At 38.6% G+C, this 19,184-nt stretch overlaps 1 protein-coding gene across 3 annotated transcripts in view; it reads left to right on the top strand.

The window, feature by feature from the left end:
* fign (fidgetin) overlaps positions 1 to 18,818 on the top strand; it is a 31,281-nt gene extending 12,463 nt beyond the window's left edge. For all 3 annotated transcript variants that reach the window (XM_069153736.1, XM_069153734.1, XM_069153735.1), the window contains one exon: positions 10,955 to 18,818. In XM_069153736.1, the coding sequence (XP_069009837.1) occupies positions 10,963 to 13,185 (2,223 nt within the window). In that variant the 5' untranslated portion in view covers positions 10,955 to 10,962 and the 3' untranslated portion in view covers positions 13,186 to 18,818. The remainder of the gene's footprint in view (positions 1 to 10,954) is intronic.
* The last annotated feature ends 366 nt before the right edge of the window (positions 18,819 to 19,184 follow it).

Here is a 19,184-nt window from a genome sequence, read left to right as displayed (position 1 = left end):
GCATTTTTCTTGACTTTTCTTCTATAGAGTATCGTGTAGGTCCTGTCGTCACGAGAGAAATACATCTTGAAATGTTCTTTAGTGCTATTAGAATGTTTTTTCCCCTTTGTATTTGTGATTGATAAATCATAGTACAGATGTGTTACTATATATTTTTTGTATATTGCTTAAACAATGGTGTATAGAGGCTGAAGTAACGCCATTGGCTGTTTAGCTGAGCATTTCTTTTAAACTAACAAATAAACAACAAAAAAATCAGATTTATGTCTCAACAATATGAAGAATGAAATTTCTTTATAATGTACGTTTGTCACCGACTTAACCAAGTTAACATGGCTGTAAAGTGTAATGGTTGGAAGTGTGACGTAATCACAGTTGTGAATGGGACCGTTGAACAATATAATCTGTTCATTTCCAAGAGGGTTTGGATTGTTGGTTTGTAAATCAGAGGTCTGGTTCCCACTGTGGTCAAACCATCGCCTTGCAGTAAGAGTCATGTAAATATGTGAATAAAATCCAGAAAGTTCTACTAAAGATTTCCCTTCCCTGTTTGCTTTTCCCCCCAGCCCCTTGTTCATCTTTGATTGGAGTCTTCCTTGGGGTAACAGACAGGACTGTGGGGAATGAAGATGTTAGCGAGTAGCTTTTTGGTCAATGAGCCTTCATGTAGCAAGGTCACAATCTGCCTCTCTTCTCTTTTGAAGTGTGTAAGTGATCCTTGGAGAGGCAAAGTAGCCAAGTTCAGAGAGGCTTGCAAAATCACTGTTTCTACTCTATGTGCTGTTTGGTGAAACAAGCTTCACCCAGTGTTTGAGTTCAACGACTGTGTTCTTTTAACTAACAGGCCATTTGAGTATTCATCAGTATTATGCACTACAGAACACTATGTCGGCTGTCTCCTATAATTGTCTTAGTTTTATTCAGTGTACAAGTTCTACTTGTGTCTGAAGGGCTGTTAGTTTAGTACGTGTGGATTTAGCCATACTTAGGCTAGTAATGGAAGATGTAGCCTCAGGGGCCTCTTGGCCTGAAGAGTCATGGTTTAATGAGCATCACAGAGACAAAGAATGACAGCTCAGAGAACGTCTCAACCTCACGATTTATTGGATTAGAGAAATATGAGAAATATATGTTCCCCTAAAGCCAAGTTTATCATTAGCTAGCCAAGGTATGCAACAAAAAACGCTATTAAATTCAAATTTCAAAATGCAGCAAGAGTCACAGTAAAGTTTAGATTTATGACATATGGTGTCGTATTCATGCCATGGAAAATATTACCAAGTTTCCTTATTTTGCTGTATTGAAGGTTTGGTTACCACCAAAGATAATATATCTATTTTCCTGTGAAACTTTTCCAAAGTAATCAATTTAATGTTCAGGATCAAAATGTGTTACTGCACAGTGTATGAAAATATTGTACAATGTGGAGAAAAATAGAAAAGAATACACACAAATGTCTTGTGACAAGCGCTGTTGCGTTCATTTGTTAAACAGCATGGAGTGATTGTCGGGAAATTCAAGGATTTGTCTTTAGTTTTCTTCTATAGAGTCTCATATCGGTCCTGTCGTCAATGTTCTTTAGTGCTACAAGAATGTTTTTTCTCCTTTGTATTTATTGATAAATCATAGTGCAGATGTGTTACTATATTTTTGTTGTCTATATTTGCTTAAACAATGGTGTATAGAGGTTGAAGTAACACCACTGGCTGTTTAGCTGGGCATTTCTTTTAAAAACAACAAATTATTGGTTGGTTCCCACTGTGGTCAAACCATCGCCTTACAGGAAGAGTCATGTGAATATGTGAATAAAATCCAGAAAATTCTACTGAAGATTTCACCTCCCTGCTTTTTTCCTCCAGCCCCTTGTTGTTACTACAGTGAATGAAAATGTTGTACAATCTGGAGAACAATAGAAAAGAATACACACACAAATGTATTGTGACTATTCTGCTATTATTGTATATTGTATAAAAGCATGTGCTGCTTCTGTAGATTAATACAATTTTAGGAATTTTTATACTAACTGCAAAAAGATGTTTTTCTGTCATTTTTATGACCTGCCTTGTGTGTAACACAAACACAAGTCATGTCTAACTTAAGTTGCATAATTGCAATTACTGTTGCTGCAGATAGAAAACGTATACTAAGGATTCATACTCGTATTTAAAAGTGAAATAATATGGCTTCATTCCTGACTGCATGGTGTACAGTTTGGTTGCTGCTATAAAAAGAGGGATTGTGAGACTGAGTAATGATTCTGCAACAAGTCCTCCAGCCTGAAAGAATATATAGGTTGTTTGTCCTTACACCCATAGGAGCATCAGCCAGAAACAGCAGATACTTCTCGCCTCTGGTTTGTTTGGTTGGGTACACAGAAAATGTCAGTTTAGGGAAACATCAGGGATCGAGTTAAAGTAGAGGACCATCATTGTCATGGTTACAGAAATAAAAATGCAGTTGCTGTTATACAACACTAGAAATGAAACTTTGACTTTCAGTTTGCAATGGAAAACATAAATGTCTCTAAATCTCTTGAAGTCCAGTGTTTTGCCGACTTATCCCCTAAACCGGATATTCTCCTACAGACTGGGACTCTACACCTCACGTCACTCGCTCTTTTGCTCGAGTTATTATTCCACTATGTACACTACCAGCTGTTATTACAATGAAACATAACTATAAGATTTAAGCTGCTTGCCCACATGACCTACAGTCTTTTCCTTTTTTTTTTTTTTTTTTTTTTTTTTACCACGGGAGTCAATCTGGTTTCCTCTAAGCTGATTTCAGAAATTTGTAGAACTGCCTAACGGCCGCAGCGACCATCGTTCTCAATTCAATACAAAGCAAGATCAGGACACTGTTGACACCAATCCAAGCAATCACAACGGTGCACTGCCCCTAGTGGTCAAAACAAACCACTGCCCCGGCCTTTAAAACAAGACTTCTAGGTTTTAATCTTCTGCTTTACTCTTATTTGTGATGTTTTGTAAGAGAATATATGTTGTAAGCAGGAAACGTACCGTGGTGGCTGACATGTCTATTGAAAGTATGTTTAAAGACTGTTTTAATTTATATTATAATTTTGATGCCAGCTCAGGACTAGTGATCACAAGTACTGACGCCACTTCGACTGTCGTAATGACATTTCACAAGCAACACCATTTTTTTAATTCAAACTCTGGTCACCACAATAGGTTCTGATTTTTTTTAGTTTGGAATAATTTGTTGACGGTTAGGACTACTTGCACAAAAACACAGACTACATTGAGTGTTTTGATTATTATATATTCCAGGCATAACATGTACAGCTGATATATTTAATAGTATGTATTATACAATATAATATTTTATTAAAATATTGTATGTGATTGTTTCTGTTCTCTGTGAATTCCTATGCAAGGTTATACATTAGCCCACCACAGACCGTCGGGGGTAGTCGTACCTCCAACTTGGTTATGTGGGAAGCCAGCGAGGGACGACAAAGCTACATAAACAAGTGTTTCTGATTGGTCAGCATGCCTGCAGAGTGGGTTGGGATCTGAGAGAGTAGAAAGAACAAACTGTGTATTGTGCTTCTGGTGAAGCTCTCTCAGCAGATGAAAAGAACCAGCTGACTTTGTGATTATGTGAGAAGGAGGCAGCACATGTCGTTTGCGGCCCACCCCGAGTTCAGCTGCAGTGACGAGGGCCAATCTGGCATGCCAATTTAGAAAAGTCTATACTATACTATACTATACTATACTATACTATATACTATAAACTATTAAAGGATTAACCAATCGGGCACCTGTACATGTGTGCTATATCAGATATCTGCAAACATATAAGGGAGAATTGTTTCTTATCTGAGCCATAACAATTGTATTGACCAGCTTTACTTACGTTGCTGAACCGGTTTTCTTTCCTTCTGGTGTGTTTTCAGAACTTTGGTATCGACTTGGTACTAAAGCATCGGTTCTCGTGACAGTTACACATCACTTTAACCAAGAGCATTATGTCTTGGACACAGTGTGTGTGTGGTGGTCGCAGGAAGTCTTGATTTGTGTTTTTAGGGGTAGAGCAGCTACACAGGCTGCGTGACACGCGTGTGTCACGCGTGTCATTCCTTACTGCCGACACACGTCTTCTCCAGAGTATCTGGGACGCCTATTTTTCAGACATGAGGTTCAGTTCCCAGCAAAAATGGACGGGAAAGATCTGGGATCACATGTGTACTATAGTGAAACGCAGTGTAAGCACTATTTTTATTATGTCAATAATGCAGCAGGTGTTTATCTGGTGCTCTCTCCCTTATGGAAGGGATCTCTTCTATATCTACATCTCCGTCGAGGGTAAACAAAAATCACGTGATTGCTCTTTTGGTTGCAACTCTTCACTTGTCGATGTCAAACATTTGATCACTGATATTGGGACCGGCAGTAGCAGCGCTGCTACACTGAGCTGCAGCCATACAGCAAGGTATCTGCTACGCAGTGAAGGCAGCGTGGCCTGTGTTTCCTTTCATTTCTATGCATTTCTATAGATCTACGCTCCAAAGATGGCCGTTGCAGTGTGTTTGAACTGAAGCGTCTTTTGGATTTATACATTAAACATTGCAGGCAAATGGGATTTATTTTTCAAATCAGATCTTGAGGACTGTCTGTCCGCCCTGCTATTTGCAAGGAACCAAATCGGATTTAGTGTGTCCAGACATCACCAACTTATCTGCATGGGTTGCTATGGTAACAGTATACACGCAGCTAACGTGGCAGCGGACAGTTTATTTCGGCGTCTGTCCGTGAACTGTTGTTGTCGTTGTCCTCCACGGCGCCAAACTCTGCCCGTCTGGTAGCACTCTGCTCGCTCAGAAGACGACGTCATCGCGTGTCGCGATGTCCAAACGTGGTTTGGAACCGGATTGTAAAAATCACATTTCATGGCTTCAGACTTTCAAAAATCAATCCAGATACAATCTGGATTTGACAAAAATCTGATTTGAGCTGGCAGTCTGAACAGAGCCTCAAAAAACTTTAAACTACATTTATATGTTTTCAGTGTTGAGTTTATCCAGTAAGTGTATGATAAAGCTAATTAAATGTCACAAGTTTAATTAAGCAATTTAAACTTCACAAGTTTAAATTGTTTAACAGAAACAAGTAAAATACTAATAGTGCTGCCACAATAGACACTTTGAAATAATACTACTAATTTTCTGTTGTGTCATCCACGTTATATTGATAACACATCATAATATATTTACTGATGAAATTAGGCACCCTCAGGTTTTCCATCAGTTCAGCTACACATGGCTTTCAATCAAATCATTCCACAACTACTGCTAATTATAACAAACAAATTAAAAAAATTCTGTTGCAGTTATTCATTGAATTGGCCAAATCCTTCGCTCTGGTTGACCTCTACCGTCTTCAAGATAAACTTCCTCTGAATATTCCATCTCAAACAACTCAAACCGACTTTGGTTCAGTCCCTATCTTCATAACAAAAAACAATGTTTTGTGATAAAGGGAAGAAATTCTGACATCAGGCATGCTTCCACTTCTTTTTTTTCCATTTTTATTAATGACCTCTCAATTTGTTCTCAATTTTGGGTGCAGATTAATACAGGCCACATGTTAAGATACATATTAAGAACTCATTTAAAAAGGATTGAATCAGTTCTGCAGTCTAACTTTAATATCCTACAATATTGGCTCGCAGTTAATAAACTGCTCAATCAAGCTAAATCTCACCAAAACAAGAAATCCAAATCTAAATCTTTTTTCTTTTTTCTTGCCTATTTTGATGGTGCACTGCAAACACTTGAACACACAAAATACCAGGCCGATGTCTTGACTCCGAACTCTCATTTTAATACCATATTAATTATATTGTGAAAAAAATTGCTTTTCATTTAGTGTTAAAAAGAAGCTCGTGTTACAACTCAATTTACGAATATTTGATTATGCTGCTGATGTGTATCGGGCTACAATCTTGGAACTAATCTTCCTCCTCTCAATATAGTTTATAATAGACGATGCGGATTTGTTCTTGGCTGTCCTTTCAATAATCATAATATGTATGAAACTCTTTCATTTCCCCACTCCGATCATGGGAACACAATGACATTGGCTGCAGTTTACTTTCAGATGTACACATTTAAATTATCCTCCTGATTTAAAACCGTTCATGGGACTTTTCTCTGCTAATTATCAATTGAGACATTCAACGCAGCTCTTTTTCTCCAAGTCAATCGCTGAAAAAGCCCTCATCTAAAAATGACCTTTCTTTTTGTTATCGTATCAGTTGTGTATGTCCATAATAACAACTCTATGATCATGTTTTGTGACGTCATTACTTAATGCTATTAATTCATACATAATCTATGAATCATTGATCCATTTTCATGCTGTGCTTCGAATAATATTTTCTGATTTTGTATGTCTTTTGGTTGATATTTGTTATTTTTGTTTGTCACGTTTGGTATTGTTTAATTAACTTGCTATTTTTGCCTATTAGATAACATAAAACGTTCAATGATATAAAATGTGTCTTCAGTCAACCTCAAATACATTTTGACGGTGGTGTTCCCGACATTTAGGGTGTTTTAAATAACTAATATGTGTTTGCTAAATTGAAGTAGCACGAGCTTTTTAGCAATCGGCTTGTTTCACTTCATCAGTATGATCAGAAGAATTATTGTGATTACAAAGAACGGTCCTGTCACAGAAAGTTGTCTGCTTGAGTTAACTGTAATAAACATACTAGTACATACTTTGACAGTTATTTTCCAGCCTTTATGTTCGTGTTAGAATAGATTCCGCTGGGATCAGTGGGCTTTGACAGTGTGGAGACATTTTACTGCCATGGGTGGTCAGACTGAGATGTATGGGCAGCAGCCCTGGAAAAGACAGTGACTGAGGAAGGCATATCTTTTCTAAATGAGGGGTTAAATGGCACCCTGCCATCCAAAGATTGGAATTACTGCCACATGGAGCTCTAAATTGAGTTTAAATAGTCTTAACTTGATATGTGAGATGAATGACTGTCTGTAGGCATACCGATTACCACTTCACACTGTATTAGGATGTTTTGCCCCTCCCCTACTTAGAATACCTCCCGTGAATTTGAATATGAATATGAGCTTGTTTTTATTTATAAACATAATTACTGTCTGTCTGCAATATTTGAACGCTTGTCAAGTAGAGAGCTCTGTGTGTTTCGAATAAAAGCAAATGCTCCCATAATTATGTTTACATCCGGTGATGAAAATCCCAGGGTTGTAATGATCAGTAATTATAAATACTTTTCAGTATGTCGACTGCCTCAGCTGGGACTATTGTGTAGTGTGAAGTGCAGAGTTTGTGCAGCTTAATTATGACATTGTGCATGACTAAATGTACCAGTCTGCTTCAGCTCTGCAAAACACTTCCAGTGCATAATCATGCTCAAGTCCGACTTTAAAGAGCTCATTACAGTTAGTTTTCTAAAGAGCGGCTTATTAAACACAGTTACCTAATAAGCATCTTTGGTGTTGCAAATTGGTAAAAATGGTAATGAGTCTGATTAGGCTGCGTTTCAATTACGACAGCTTTCACTTCCCTCCCCCTCCCCCTCTCCTTCAACCCACCCACTTTCCCCTCCCCCAAACCAAAAAGAGGAAGGAAAGTCCAGCTCTTTATGCTTGGGAACCCTCCTGGAAGGCATTTTGCTTTATCTCTCTCTCCCTTTTCCTCTCACTCTCACTCAAACACACATACACAGAAAAAGGAAAAGAAAACCTCTCTGCCACCTCTGTGCTTCCTTTCAGCAGCACAGTAATGAATAGAGAATTGTGCAAGCGGTGGTCCAATTTACGCACTAGGAAATTGGATGGACAGAGTGGAGGCCCACTCTTGTTTGCTTAAAAACGGCCTGGGCTACCAGATTAATAGTTCCCAAAAAGGTCAGCATCTCTGTTTCATCGATGATGATCACTGAACCAGAAATTAAACACCATAGCACAGCATGACACCACGGCATCACATGTCAAACGCATTTCAGCTCCACCTGGTCTTCTTTTCTTTGATGAGCTTATGATTGTGTGAACTGTGTACAATATATAACATGAATTGTCAGGAAACCACTTTTAACCACAATGATGATGCTATACATTTTTAATGCTGGACAAATATGCGTGTTCTCAAAGAAATCTCATATTTAGCAGGGGGTCATAACTCCCAAATAACAGAACACAGAAAAAACATGTTTTAGAATAATTATCTTAAATGTACCAAAGAGGACCATTAAGAGCTCTGAATCCACGAACACAAAACAGTCTCACAAAGGCCTTATTTTTGGTGGCTGATCAGTGGAATCTGAGCCTGAGTCCTCCGGCTATCTGAAAACATTCCACTAATGAAGCACTCGGTAATTATACCATTTTAAAGAAGGACAAAGGAACCTGTGGATGTTGTATTTGAATGTCTATGCAAGTAGAACAAAGAACAACATTTTACCGTAATGCTAAAGTACGAGATCATTATGCTATTGACTGTGTGTGTGTACACATACATGCATATCTGTGTCTGTATATTATTTTACAAATATTCAGACTTTGTCCTGGGATGCATTTACCATTCATACCATAACCATGTTTATATAAAATATATGAAATACCACGTTTATATCAAAAGTCTGATTCTCATTTACATACGACGCTTTATAACTGTCTTAAGTTAGAGGGAACACGTAGACACAATAAATCATTTTAAACCTGCACACAGTAATACAAATATTAATGAAAATGTCATTATGTTATTGCTATTGTAGCTAATACTAAATCTATTTTGGTAATTTAACATAACATAACATAGGACAGCATAATGTACATATTTTTCTGCTGGGTTTGGTATTTTATATAAAATATACACGTTTGCCAGGTTAAAGTTATTTTATAAAACATCTCAAGTCTTCTTTGGATGGTCTCCATTTTATAAAATACCTGAGGCTCAGTGATCTCAAGTACACTTTGCAAGTACCACTTCTTTGATTGTCCAAAGTGGCACATTGTCCAGAGAGGATTAGCAGTAATAGAGGAATCTCACCCAATAAGCTGTGTGCAATTTTGTTATTGACAAAATGTGCCTTGAGTGTTAAGAAACTCGTGAATGATTTTACAAAAGCTTTAATCCTGATACTTGCACTGCAATGCCAGTAATGGTTGCAATTTTTGGCAGTTAATACAGCGCTATTTGCTATTTCCCAAATACTATTTTGATTTGGGGAATGTTTTTTCAGTAATAATGTGGAAAATGTCATACCAGACAATTTGTTTAAAAAAAAAAAAAAAACAGAAAAAAAAAAAAAAAGTATTTTAATGTAGTTTAACGGAAAAATATCAGGTGTGAGGCTGCACTGGAAAAAAAAAAATTCTCCACTTAAAAACTCGTACCTTCGCATTGCACCCACGTATATATCTAACAAAATAGCTGACCTAGGATATAGTGAGTGACTAATACAGTAGGTAATGACTGACTTCTTTTAAATAAAATAAAATAAATAAAGGGTTTGGCCTTATAATGTAAAGAGGATATTTCATTTTTGTAATTTTATCTTTTACTTTGTAATTGTTCCCGATAGGATTTGTTTTCATACGGCAATTTCTTTTGGTTGATGAGCATTAACAGTGTGGCTACTATATTTCTCTGCCCAGGCTTTTTGCCTCGGGCAGGTTTTTTTTTTTTTTCTCATCACTAGCTTGGATAGTTGACAACCATGGAGCCATAGTATGGATCCCTTTGACTAAAACCTTGTAAATTAGCACAATTAGTGCAGCATCATCCTGCTAATTAGCTGCTGGTGTCTTGTGCGGTGGGTGGGCAAATGGCTGGGAGGGAGTCAGAAGGGAGTCTGCAGACAAACACTGCATTTGTAATCTGCCTCTGGACAGTAGCTGTTTGTTGCTTAAATCCTGTGATATTAACCTACTGAAGTATAAAGTACAACCTGACATCGCCTGCTTAACAAAGACAGGCATTCTTACAGGCAGGAAAACTTTGCTCAAATGCATCTTCTCACATCTTGTAGCTTTTGGTCAGATTAGTGTTGATGAAAGATTTGTGAGACTCTGTACACTATCTCAGATTGTTTTGAGCTCTAATCTCTAATAGTCTACATTGTTTGGGGGTATATCCTCTGATAATCCCGGAGTAAAAGATGACAGCACGAGTAGAAACTTTTATTTGCAGATTGACTTTAGGATTTAACTTGATTATTTCTGTCATTCAAACCCTTAAGACCATATAGAGAGGCTGAGAGAGGCTGCAGAGAAAAAGACAAGTGAAGCATGTTTTTTTTCTCTTCCTCACTCTGCCGACAAGGAAGCAGTAGGCAGACTCGATGTGGATGTAATTCATGCTGGGCTGAGGGGTTTGTGTGATGAAAGCAACAGAGCGCTGCCAAGGAAGATTGCTTTGCTGCTCTCCTCCAAGCAGATTTGAAACTGTCTCAGAATGCCTCAGATGAGAGTTGGATTATAGACTGACCTGCAATGTCTGTGTCACTCTGCTCTGCGTTGGGTGGATTATACCACGGTTACCAGGTGTTGGCTCCCACATCCTCATACTGACCATGATGTGGATTCAGTTAGTGTAGTCTGTTTGTCAAATGACCGACATTTGGAGATGACGAAGCAAGATGTAAAAAAAATGTTTGTTTTTTTTTAGAAGATACTGTACTTCAGAATACTCTCATTAATTTTTGTCTTTATACTACTTATAAGTAAGAAAAAAAATACAAATCTTTTACTTTCTTCTTTGTATTGTTTTACCATTCTCTGTCCAACCAGTTTGGAAACCTGTTTCTTTCTTAGTGTTTGAATCTTTATTATTTCATTATTATAGAAAATTGAAGAATATCAGAATATTCATTTTAAATGATTATGAGCCGTAATTTAATGCTTACTTTGACATATTTCTCCCTTATGCGGAATATCTAGGTCTAAAGATGCAGTGGACCCCAGAGCACACACAATGGGCAGAGCAACACTTTGACATCTCATCCACTACCCGCTCGCCAGCACACAAAGTAGAGGCCTATCGGGGGCACTTACAGCGAACATACCAGTATGCGTGGGCAAACGATGACATCTCTGCACTGACTGCCTCCAATCTGCTTAAGAAATATGCAGAGAAGTACTCTGGGATCCTAGAAGGTCCAAATGAAAGAGCCCTGCTGTGCTCCTACTCCGATAGCAGCGCTGGCCTCATGAATGGACGAAAGTCAGAGAATGAGTCCTGGCAGGAGGGGATTTACCCAATGAACTGTGCTCCAGATGTTATATCTGTGAGCAAAGCTGGAATGACAGCTGCCCTACCCCCTACAGATGTGTCTGCTAGCATAGGCAGCTCCCCAGGGGTGGCCAGCAGCTTGTCTGAGCCCAGCTATTCCAGCAGTAACTGTGGGAGTCACACAGCCACAACCCTCCACTCGGGCCTCCACTCTCAGGAATATACTGCCAGCTACAACGGTTCCTACCTGCATTCGAGTTACAGCGGCCAGAGTACCCCAGCCCTCCCCTCCCCACATCCCTCTCCTTTGCACAGTGCTGGGCTATTACAACCGCCACCTCCGCCTCCTCCCCCTACTTTAGTGCCGAGCTACAACGCCGGGTCTCCAAACCTTCCCAACTACAATTATCCTCCAACGGGGTATGCTTCCCAGACTGCTGTTGGCCCTGGTTATAGCCCAGGGGGAGCACCCCCTCCCTCTGCTTATCTGCCGTCCGGTATTGCAGCTCCTACACCAATCCCTCCCTCCACACTGCCCGGCTACACCTACCAGTCCCATAATCATACCCCAATTGCACCAACACCTTTGAATGGCAGCACATCCAACTCATTAAAACGAAAAGCTTTCTACATGAGTGGACATGAAGATATGGACTCAAGCTATGGCAATTTCAACTACAACCAACAGCGCTCTTCACAGAGCCCGATGTACAGAATAGCAGACAGCAGTGACTCAAACGGGGGCAATGGCTTTGACAGAAATGCTGAAACATCGTCTTTAGCTTTTAAGCCAACTAAACAGCCAATGTCCTCTGATCAGCAAAGAAAATTTAACTTGCATTCTGGCAGACCACTCACCCCTCCATCATATGGCTCAACCAAAAGCTCTGCAGGTGATCTCCGAACTGGTGAGCCTTACAGCAAGTTTGAATCTCCCATCATGAGCGAGCAAACTCAAGAGCACAGACAGCACCTCTCTCACTCCCTAACAGGGCCCGACATCGGTACGGCTACCTCGTCCATCCACGCTGCAGAGGAACAACTGAAGAACACCGATTCCAACCTGGTGGAAATGGTGACCACGGAAATCCTTCAGCAGGGCTCCCCAGTGGACTGGAGTGACATCGCAGGTCTGGATATGGCCAAAGCAGCCATCAAAGAGGAGATACTATGGCCCATTTTAAGGCCTGATATGTTTAGTGGACTTGCCACATTACCTCGGAGCCTCCTTTTATTTGGACCTCAGGGAACTGGGAGAACGCTGCTGGCACGCTGCATGGCCAGCCAGCTGGGGGCGGCCTTTTTGCGACTAAGCAGTTCAGCACTGATGACCAAGTGGCTGGGGGAAGGGGACAAGATCATTCAGGCATCTTTCCTCGTGGCCCGGTGTCGCCAACCGGCAGTAGTCTTCATCAGTGAAGTGGATCTGCTGCTGTCAGCCCAGCTCAGTGAGGAGAGCCCAGTGAATCACCTCAAGACTGAGCTCCTCATACAGCTGGACAGTATTCTGACCTCTGCTGAGGACCATGTTCTCGTGGTCTGCTCCACCAGTAAGCCTGAAGAGATCCCGGAGTCCCTACGGAGGTACTTTACCAAGCGATTGCTCATCCCGTTGCCTGATGGGACAGCACGACATCAGATAATCAGTCAATTGCTTTCACAGCACAACTACTGTCTAAGTGACAAGGAGATGTCACTACTGGTTCAAAGGACAGAGGGCTTTTCAGGACTGGATGTGGCCCAGCTGTGTCAAGAGGCTGTGGTAGGTCCTCTGCATGGCATGCCTGGTACTGACCTGTCAAGCATCCACCCAAGTCAGATGAGGCCTGTGTCTTACCAAGACTTTGACAGTGTGTTTTGCAAATTCCAGCCCAGCATATCACAAAAAGAACTTGACATGTACACGGAGTGGAATAAAATGTTTGGTTGTAGTCAATGAAAGAGACCCATCAAACACAATTTCTTTAAATCCAGTTGTTAAATACAAATAAGTGTTTGGCCTTCAATGAACAAGAAAAAAAGCAAACAGTGGTGACATGAGCATATTATATAGAACGAAAGGGATGGTCCTTACAGGCTGCAGACAGAAGACACATTGGTAAAATCAATTTGACGATTTGTATGACTGAAGCCATGTGCTCACTAAAACAACTTGGAGAAAGTTCCCCCCATTTTTGTATATACATATATATATATGAATATATATATATACTATTCTGCTGATCTTGAGATTTAGTTGCTATCAAGTGCCTGAGGTGGTGCTGTTAAAGTTTTTTGTTGTAGTTTTTTTTTTTTTTTTTTGGCCTCACAATTTCATTGGTGACGTGCTGATATAAAAAAAGCTTTACAATGTGACAAAAAACGTGCTTTCTCTTTTTTCATTGGAACGGTGTTCTTCAGCTTTGTCTGTTTCGTGCTCTCTGTGAACAGTTGTGGTTAATTTGAGCTGAATTAAATTTATTGGCATAATTTCAGTTGAGCTTCATTACCTTGCGCAGGTTTTATGTATGTGTAACACATTTAAATACAATAACATCGACACACTCACACTTTTAAAGCTGTAACAATATGATTCTAGCCAACTTAAGTTTGGTTCATGTACTAGCCTCTCTGTAGATGAAATGACCATGAAAAGACAAAAAAAACTAAATATTGTAAAAGTAGTACTTCACAATGTAAAATTATACCATTTTTTCTTTTAGTGTTCTCTATTTGAAAACTCAGGAAAGTGATGATGATATGTATAGTACCTCATAAGCTTGTATCGAAGCATTACATGCTACACAAGCATTTGGCTTGCATTCAAAATTGCGTCATCAAAACATGAAAGGCTATATAATACCTCAAAAAGCTCCAAATGAAATGAGAAGGTTCTTACAACGAATGTATGAGAATAATTCTGGTTCATTTGCAAGGCAAAGTCATTTGTTTAGGATTCTTTACCTTTGAATTTGTTTGAAATGGAAACTTGTATCATGATCAGAGATTTGCCTTTGAAAAGAAAGAAAGGAACTATTATGTATCTGGAATTGTAGCCTTGAGGAAGTTTCTGTTTGGAGCATAGTTGGGTTTTTTTCTATTAGCTATCGCACATAAAACCTTCATTTACATCAAATACAATTATCCTGTTGCTTAGTTCCCTGTTTGCAGACATAACTGTTCAGCTTGTGGTGATGCAGAGCTGAGAAAAAAATCAAAAGGTGCAGACAAACATCTTGGGGTTGAGGAAGACAACTGCCCTGAGCTATTTCTTTCCATCCTGCTGCTGTTTTATCATTAATGAAACCTAAGGATTATGTATAGCCGAAGTTCCTTTCTACCTCAGTTTTTTTGTTATCTCTGAAAGACAAATTCACAAAGACAGCAAAATGTCAGCACCTATTCTGCTTGTTTGATGAGGAAACCCTGTGAGACAACACCAAACAATATTTTGTTGTGTGCAAAATCTATTAGCTTTACATTTTGATAACTCCCAGGAAGCCTGTGTCTCACCACATAATGTACTTAAAGGGGAACACCACTGAATATCAGGTTTGGGATCCACCGTAGGATAATTTGGTCTGTATTCGCTAACATTGACTGCTGGATCTTGTTGTCACACCTTGTTTGACCCCTGAATCTTTGAGGTCAAGCAGAAACTCAAAAACTGACGTTATTTACAGGTGCTGCCTACAAATGTTCTGTCTTCAGAAATAATGCCATTAATATAAAGTTTACAGAGGAACTGGTTTGAACTTCTGAGGCAACAACTGGAACATTGATGAATTGTGTGGCATTCCTTTTTGAGGACATGTTTTGAACGCTAGTCTCACGACTGTCTGTATACAAAATGCTTGTTATTCTTTCTGTGTTATCATTTTCACATTTTAACTGTGTTATTAATCACACTTTGCTGCAATTAAGCAGAACATTTCCATGCAACATTTCCAACAACAAAAGAGCAGGACTGACAGATGAATTGGCAAGTAAAAATATTGAATGTATTATGTCCTCACAGCAGTAAGAAAAGCAAAGCACTCGCACATTTAAAAATGCCACTAAAGTAGATATCACTGTAGGTGTGTATTACTGCAGAGGCGCTGAAGGACCTTGTTTTGTTGTATTTTTAGGTCCCTATATGTTTGTTGTCTATTGCACATGTTTTTACTGTTCTTTTTTTTTTTTTTTCATCATACAGTATGCATATTGGTCACTGCCACCTACTTTGGTATCGTTAACTCTTTCAGATCCATATCAGGATGTTTACAGAGCATCCAAAACAGCAGCAGAGCACCTACAGCACAGAACAAAGAAACCAACAGCCATATCTGGTTGTAGTTCCACATTATCTATGTTATGCTGTACATTTATAGATGAGTACTCCAGTCATAAGTTTTGGCATTTTCAGGCCAGTGTCACGGCGTGTAATACACCCAAAAGTCCACTAGAGGATTCTGTGTCAGTGTCACGTTTTGCCTCTCCGAGGCGTGAAAAGCACACGCATGTATGACCAGGGTCGAAGAAGTAGGTCATGTGATGAAGTACAAAGAGTGATGAGGTCCACACAGGAGAGCAAACGCAGGACTTTCACCCAGGAGGCCGGTGTTTGAGTCAGTTAGAAAGCAAAAGCAGAAATATAACGCAAGTAAGTTACTTACGTAACGTATCTGACTTGCATATAAAAAAGTTAACGTAACCTACGTGACCCAGAGGACGTTACCGACAATTCATAATTTACCAGAAAACATGATCTTTTCTGTACAAAGTAGTGTTGGTGCCCAAACCTGAGGCACCGTACTTTCCACCGCTAGGTGAGGCGAAACTTCCTGCGGTGGGCTGACGGGTGTATTACACACTTTGACTTGATACCAGCTGGTAATTTCATTAAGTCCACAGAAGTTATATTTTGTGGAACAGTAACCCAACCCAACCCATTTTAATCAAACAGGATCATTTCATTTGTTGAAACATTCATGAAGGAAAGTTTGTTGACTTGCATGTAACTGAAGAGACAGTGGGGTGAAACATGAATGCCGCTTTATGTTTACTTATAAGTATTATTTTTTCAGAGGATGTAGAGGTGGGTCCTTTGAATTCAAAAGTTCACACTGACCAAACACTTTTTCTGTTATATCAAGTGAAACCGTCAGACTCACTGGTTACATTGAAATTGTCCACGTAGAAGTCTCAAACATAAAACACATTTAATTAAATATAATTAACCCGGTATTCTTGGAAACACATCGTTGTGTAGTTCAAAAGTGTTGCTTTTTTTGTTTAAGAGGAGAAGTGTAGTAAATGAAGAACGCTTCCCTTAAACACTCTCCTTAAATATTGCATCAGTATTTATTGCACTTTGAGGTGTTATTGATTTTTTTTCTTCTTGAAGCCAAAGTAAAATATTTTTTCTTTTGAATATGATGAGCATGCTTTTGAAGAAGCTGCATTTCAGTGCCATTAATGCCACAATGTAAGCTGTGCTTATCTGAAATTGGAAAGTTTTTAGCACTCTCCCTGGGCATACAGTTATTGTATCACACTTTGTCAGATATTCAAGAGGTATGTGAGTTTTCTTAAACCTTAGTTTTCCTGTTTTACCCTGTCAGGGTTAATGAACTCTACAACTGCTTTGAGTACAAATAGAAACACTGTTTAATCTGTTCATCTTAAAAAAATAAAAATAAAAAAAAGCAACACATATATTGGCACAACATGTCACAGCGCACAGTGTTGTCGCACTGAGATACAGCTGTTGAATATAACTGGATGTAAAGGTTTTTGACGAGAGGGCGCTAAGAAGCGCTGAGTGCCATCGACAAGCACAGATTTCACAAGTTTAAGAGGTCGAACAGTAGAGAAGCATGTTAAAAAGGGGAAAATGTTCCACTCACACTAAGTACTACTTATAATCTCTTACACAACAAACCATTTTGTCACATATTTGCGTTTTTCCGCTGTCTTCTGAACCGTGCAATAGAGCACAACGTAGCACAGGGCTACAATGGTATGATTTTAATTGTCACGACAACTAGACAGTAAAAAGGCTTACGGCAAGATCTGACAAGAGGAAAACAATTACCCATCTATTCAGATAGGGTGTATATTTCACATGCTGTAGATGTTATCATTCAGAATTGTGGTTTGTTAATAAGGGTGTTGTGATGAAAAGGCCTACAGTCACAAACAACAGTTGAGCAGAACCTCTGATAAGCACATTGAGTCCCACAGTGATACCGACTCGGTCACTTGAATCACTTCTTTTTCTTTTTTTTTTAAACTCCTTTAGTATTTCTGTAATTGCATTTCATTGAAAACTGCTTGTATTGTTGATTCCATCCTATTTTTTTTAGTCTGGTATTCTTTATAACCATTTCTACCTCATTGCTACATATTGTACATGTAGTACTCATGTCCTGTCATTTTGAATGTCATGCATTTGTGGATAAAAAGTTAAAACAACAACAACAAAAAATGAATAAAATAAAAGCTTGCCCTTGAACCTGAGCAGTCTACCTCAAAAAGACTGTCGTTACACTGTCAAGTACAAGTCACAGAAAAAAAAAAAGGCACCTTGAGGACAAAGATGAAGTGAACCTGCACATATTGACGTACAGTTTATTTACAATATTGCATTTTGATTAAGCTGTTGTGGACTGTTTCCTCTGCAAGGTCTGCAATGCAAATTCTTTTCCTAAAAAAAAAAAAAAATAATAACAAATTGCTTTAATCATTTGTGAATTGTTGTAGTGCGCATGTTAATGTGGATGTATGTGCACTTGCAATTCGACACGCAAGTACGAGGGGATAACGTTAAGATATGAACATTTTGAATTTTTACTTTTCATATACATGTACAGAGAATAAACTTGCACATAGCTGTACGTATTGTACATTTGCTAATGATATACAGCATACATACGAAAAATGCACCACATACATGTTTATATGTGTGTATGTATTGCCATACTTACAGTACAGTCGATTTAAATGTATTTTAATTTCAAGGTACATAAAGGTTATTGAAATACTGAATAAAGATGTTTTCTGTTTTTCCTGAACTCTGGATGCATTTTGTACCTTACTTAATTAAAATTGCAATGGTGTGCTAGGATGTGCTATTTCTGTTTCAAGCAATTTCTTGTGAAAGATGATGTTAAATCAGTCATAACGTAAATCATAATTACTTACTTTACTGCTGTTTAACGTAAACATAGTGAAAGTAATTTAGTGTGAGTTTAAAGTTTACTTTTTAATACACTCCTCCCATCAATATATTATAAATCACTACTGGCTTTTTATTTTTCTTGAAAATGAACAGCTATGCTCAACAATTCCTCTTTCATGGTATCATTAAGTTGGAAATGGTATATGCGTAGGAAGGTTCTGTGCAATTAACATAAATGAGGAGACAGAGCGCACTATGTTCCTGTTGGTTATTCTCTTTTTTTTTTAAACCTGTGAGCGTGTCAGTATCATCTGTGGCTGCACATGAAATTTACCATATTTATGTTATTTCAGGATTCTATACACGGGAGGAATAACACTGCTTTTACAGAAAAATAAAACTAACTTTGTACTTGTATTATGTCATTTATGGAGAAACATTTTTTGCATTGAAAATTGTAAATAAAACATGGTTTAATTTCCTTTTAGCTGTTCTAAATTAAGTTGTACATGATTGAAATGAGTAAAAATGAACTAGTTAAAAAAAAAAAAAATGAAGGGGTGTGAAAAAGGTAATCTTCTATAATCAGTGCCAGTCAGCGTCTGAGTACTTTCCTTCATAAGGGCTGATAAACTTGTCAAGACAAGAATACTAACACACACTGCAGTCTCAGTGGAGGACGGCGTTGTTCTCAAGCCTTATTCAGCTGAAGCACATCGAGAGAACATGTCTGCAGGAAAACTGGAGTAATTCAGTCAAGGTAATTTCAGGAATCTTATATCTAAATTAAAAAA

The sequence above is a fragment of the Embiotoca jacksoni genome, unplaced genomic scaffold, assembly GCF_022577435.1.
Source record: "Embiotoca jacksoni isolate LCO1_2020_lvr unplaced genomic scaffold, fEmbJac1.0.p SCAF_2, whole genome shotgun sequence".
Taxonomy (NCBI): Eukaryota; Metazoa; Chordata; class Actinopteri; family Embiotocidae; genus Embiotoca; species Embiotoca jacksoni.
Note: the sequence above shows the minus strand (reverse complement) of the source record. Positions and strands in the feature narration are given on the sequence as shown.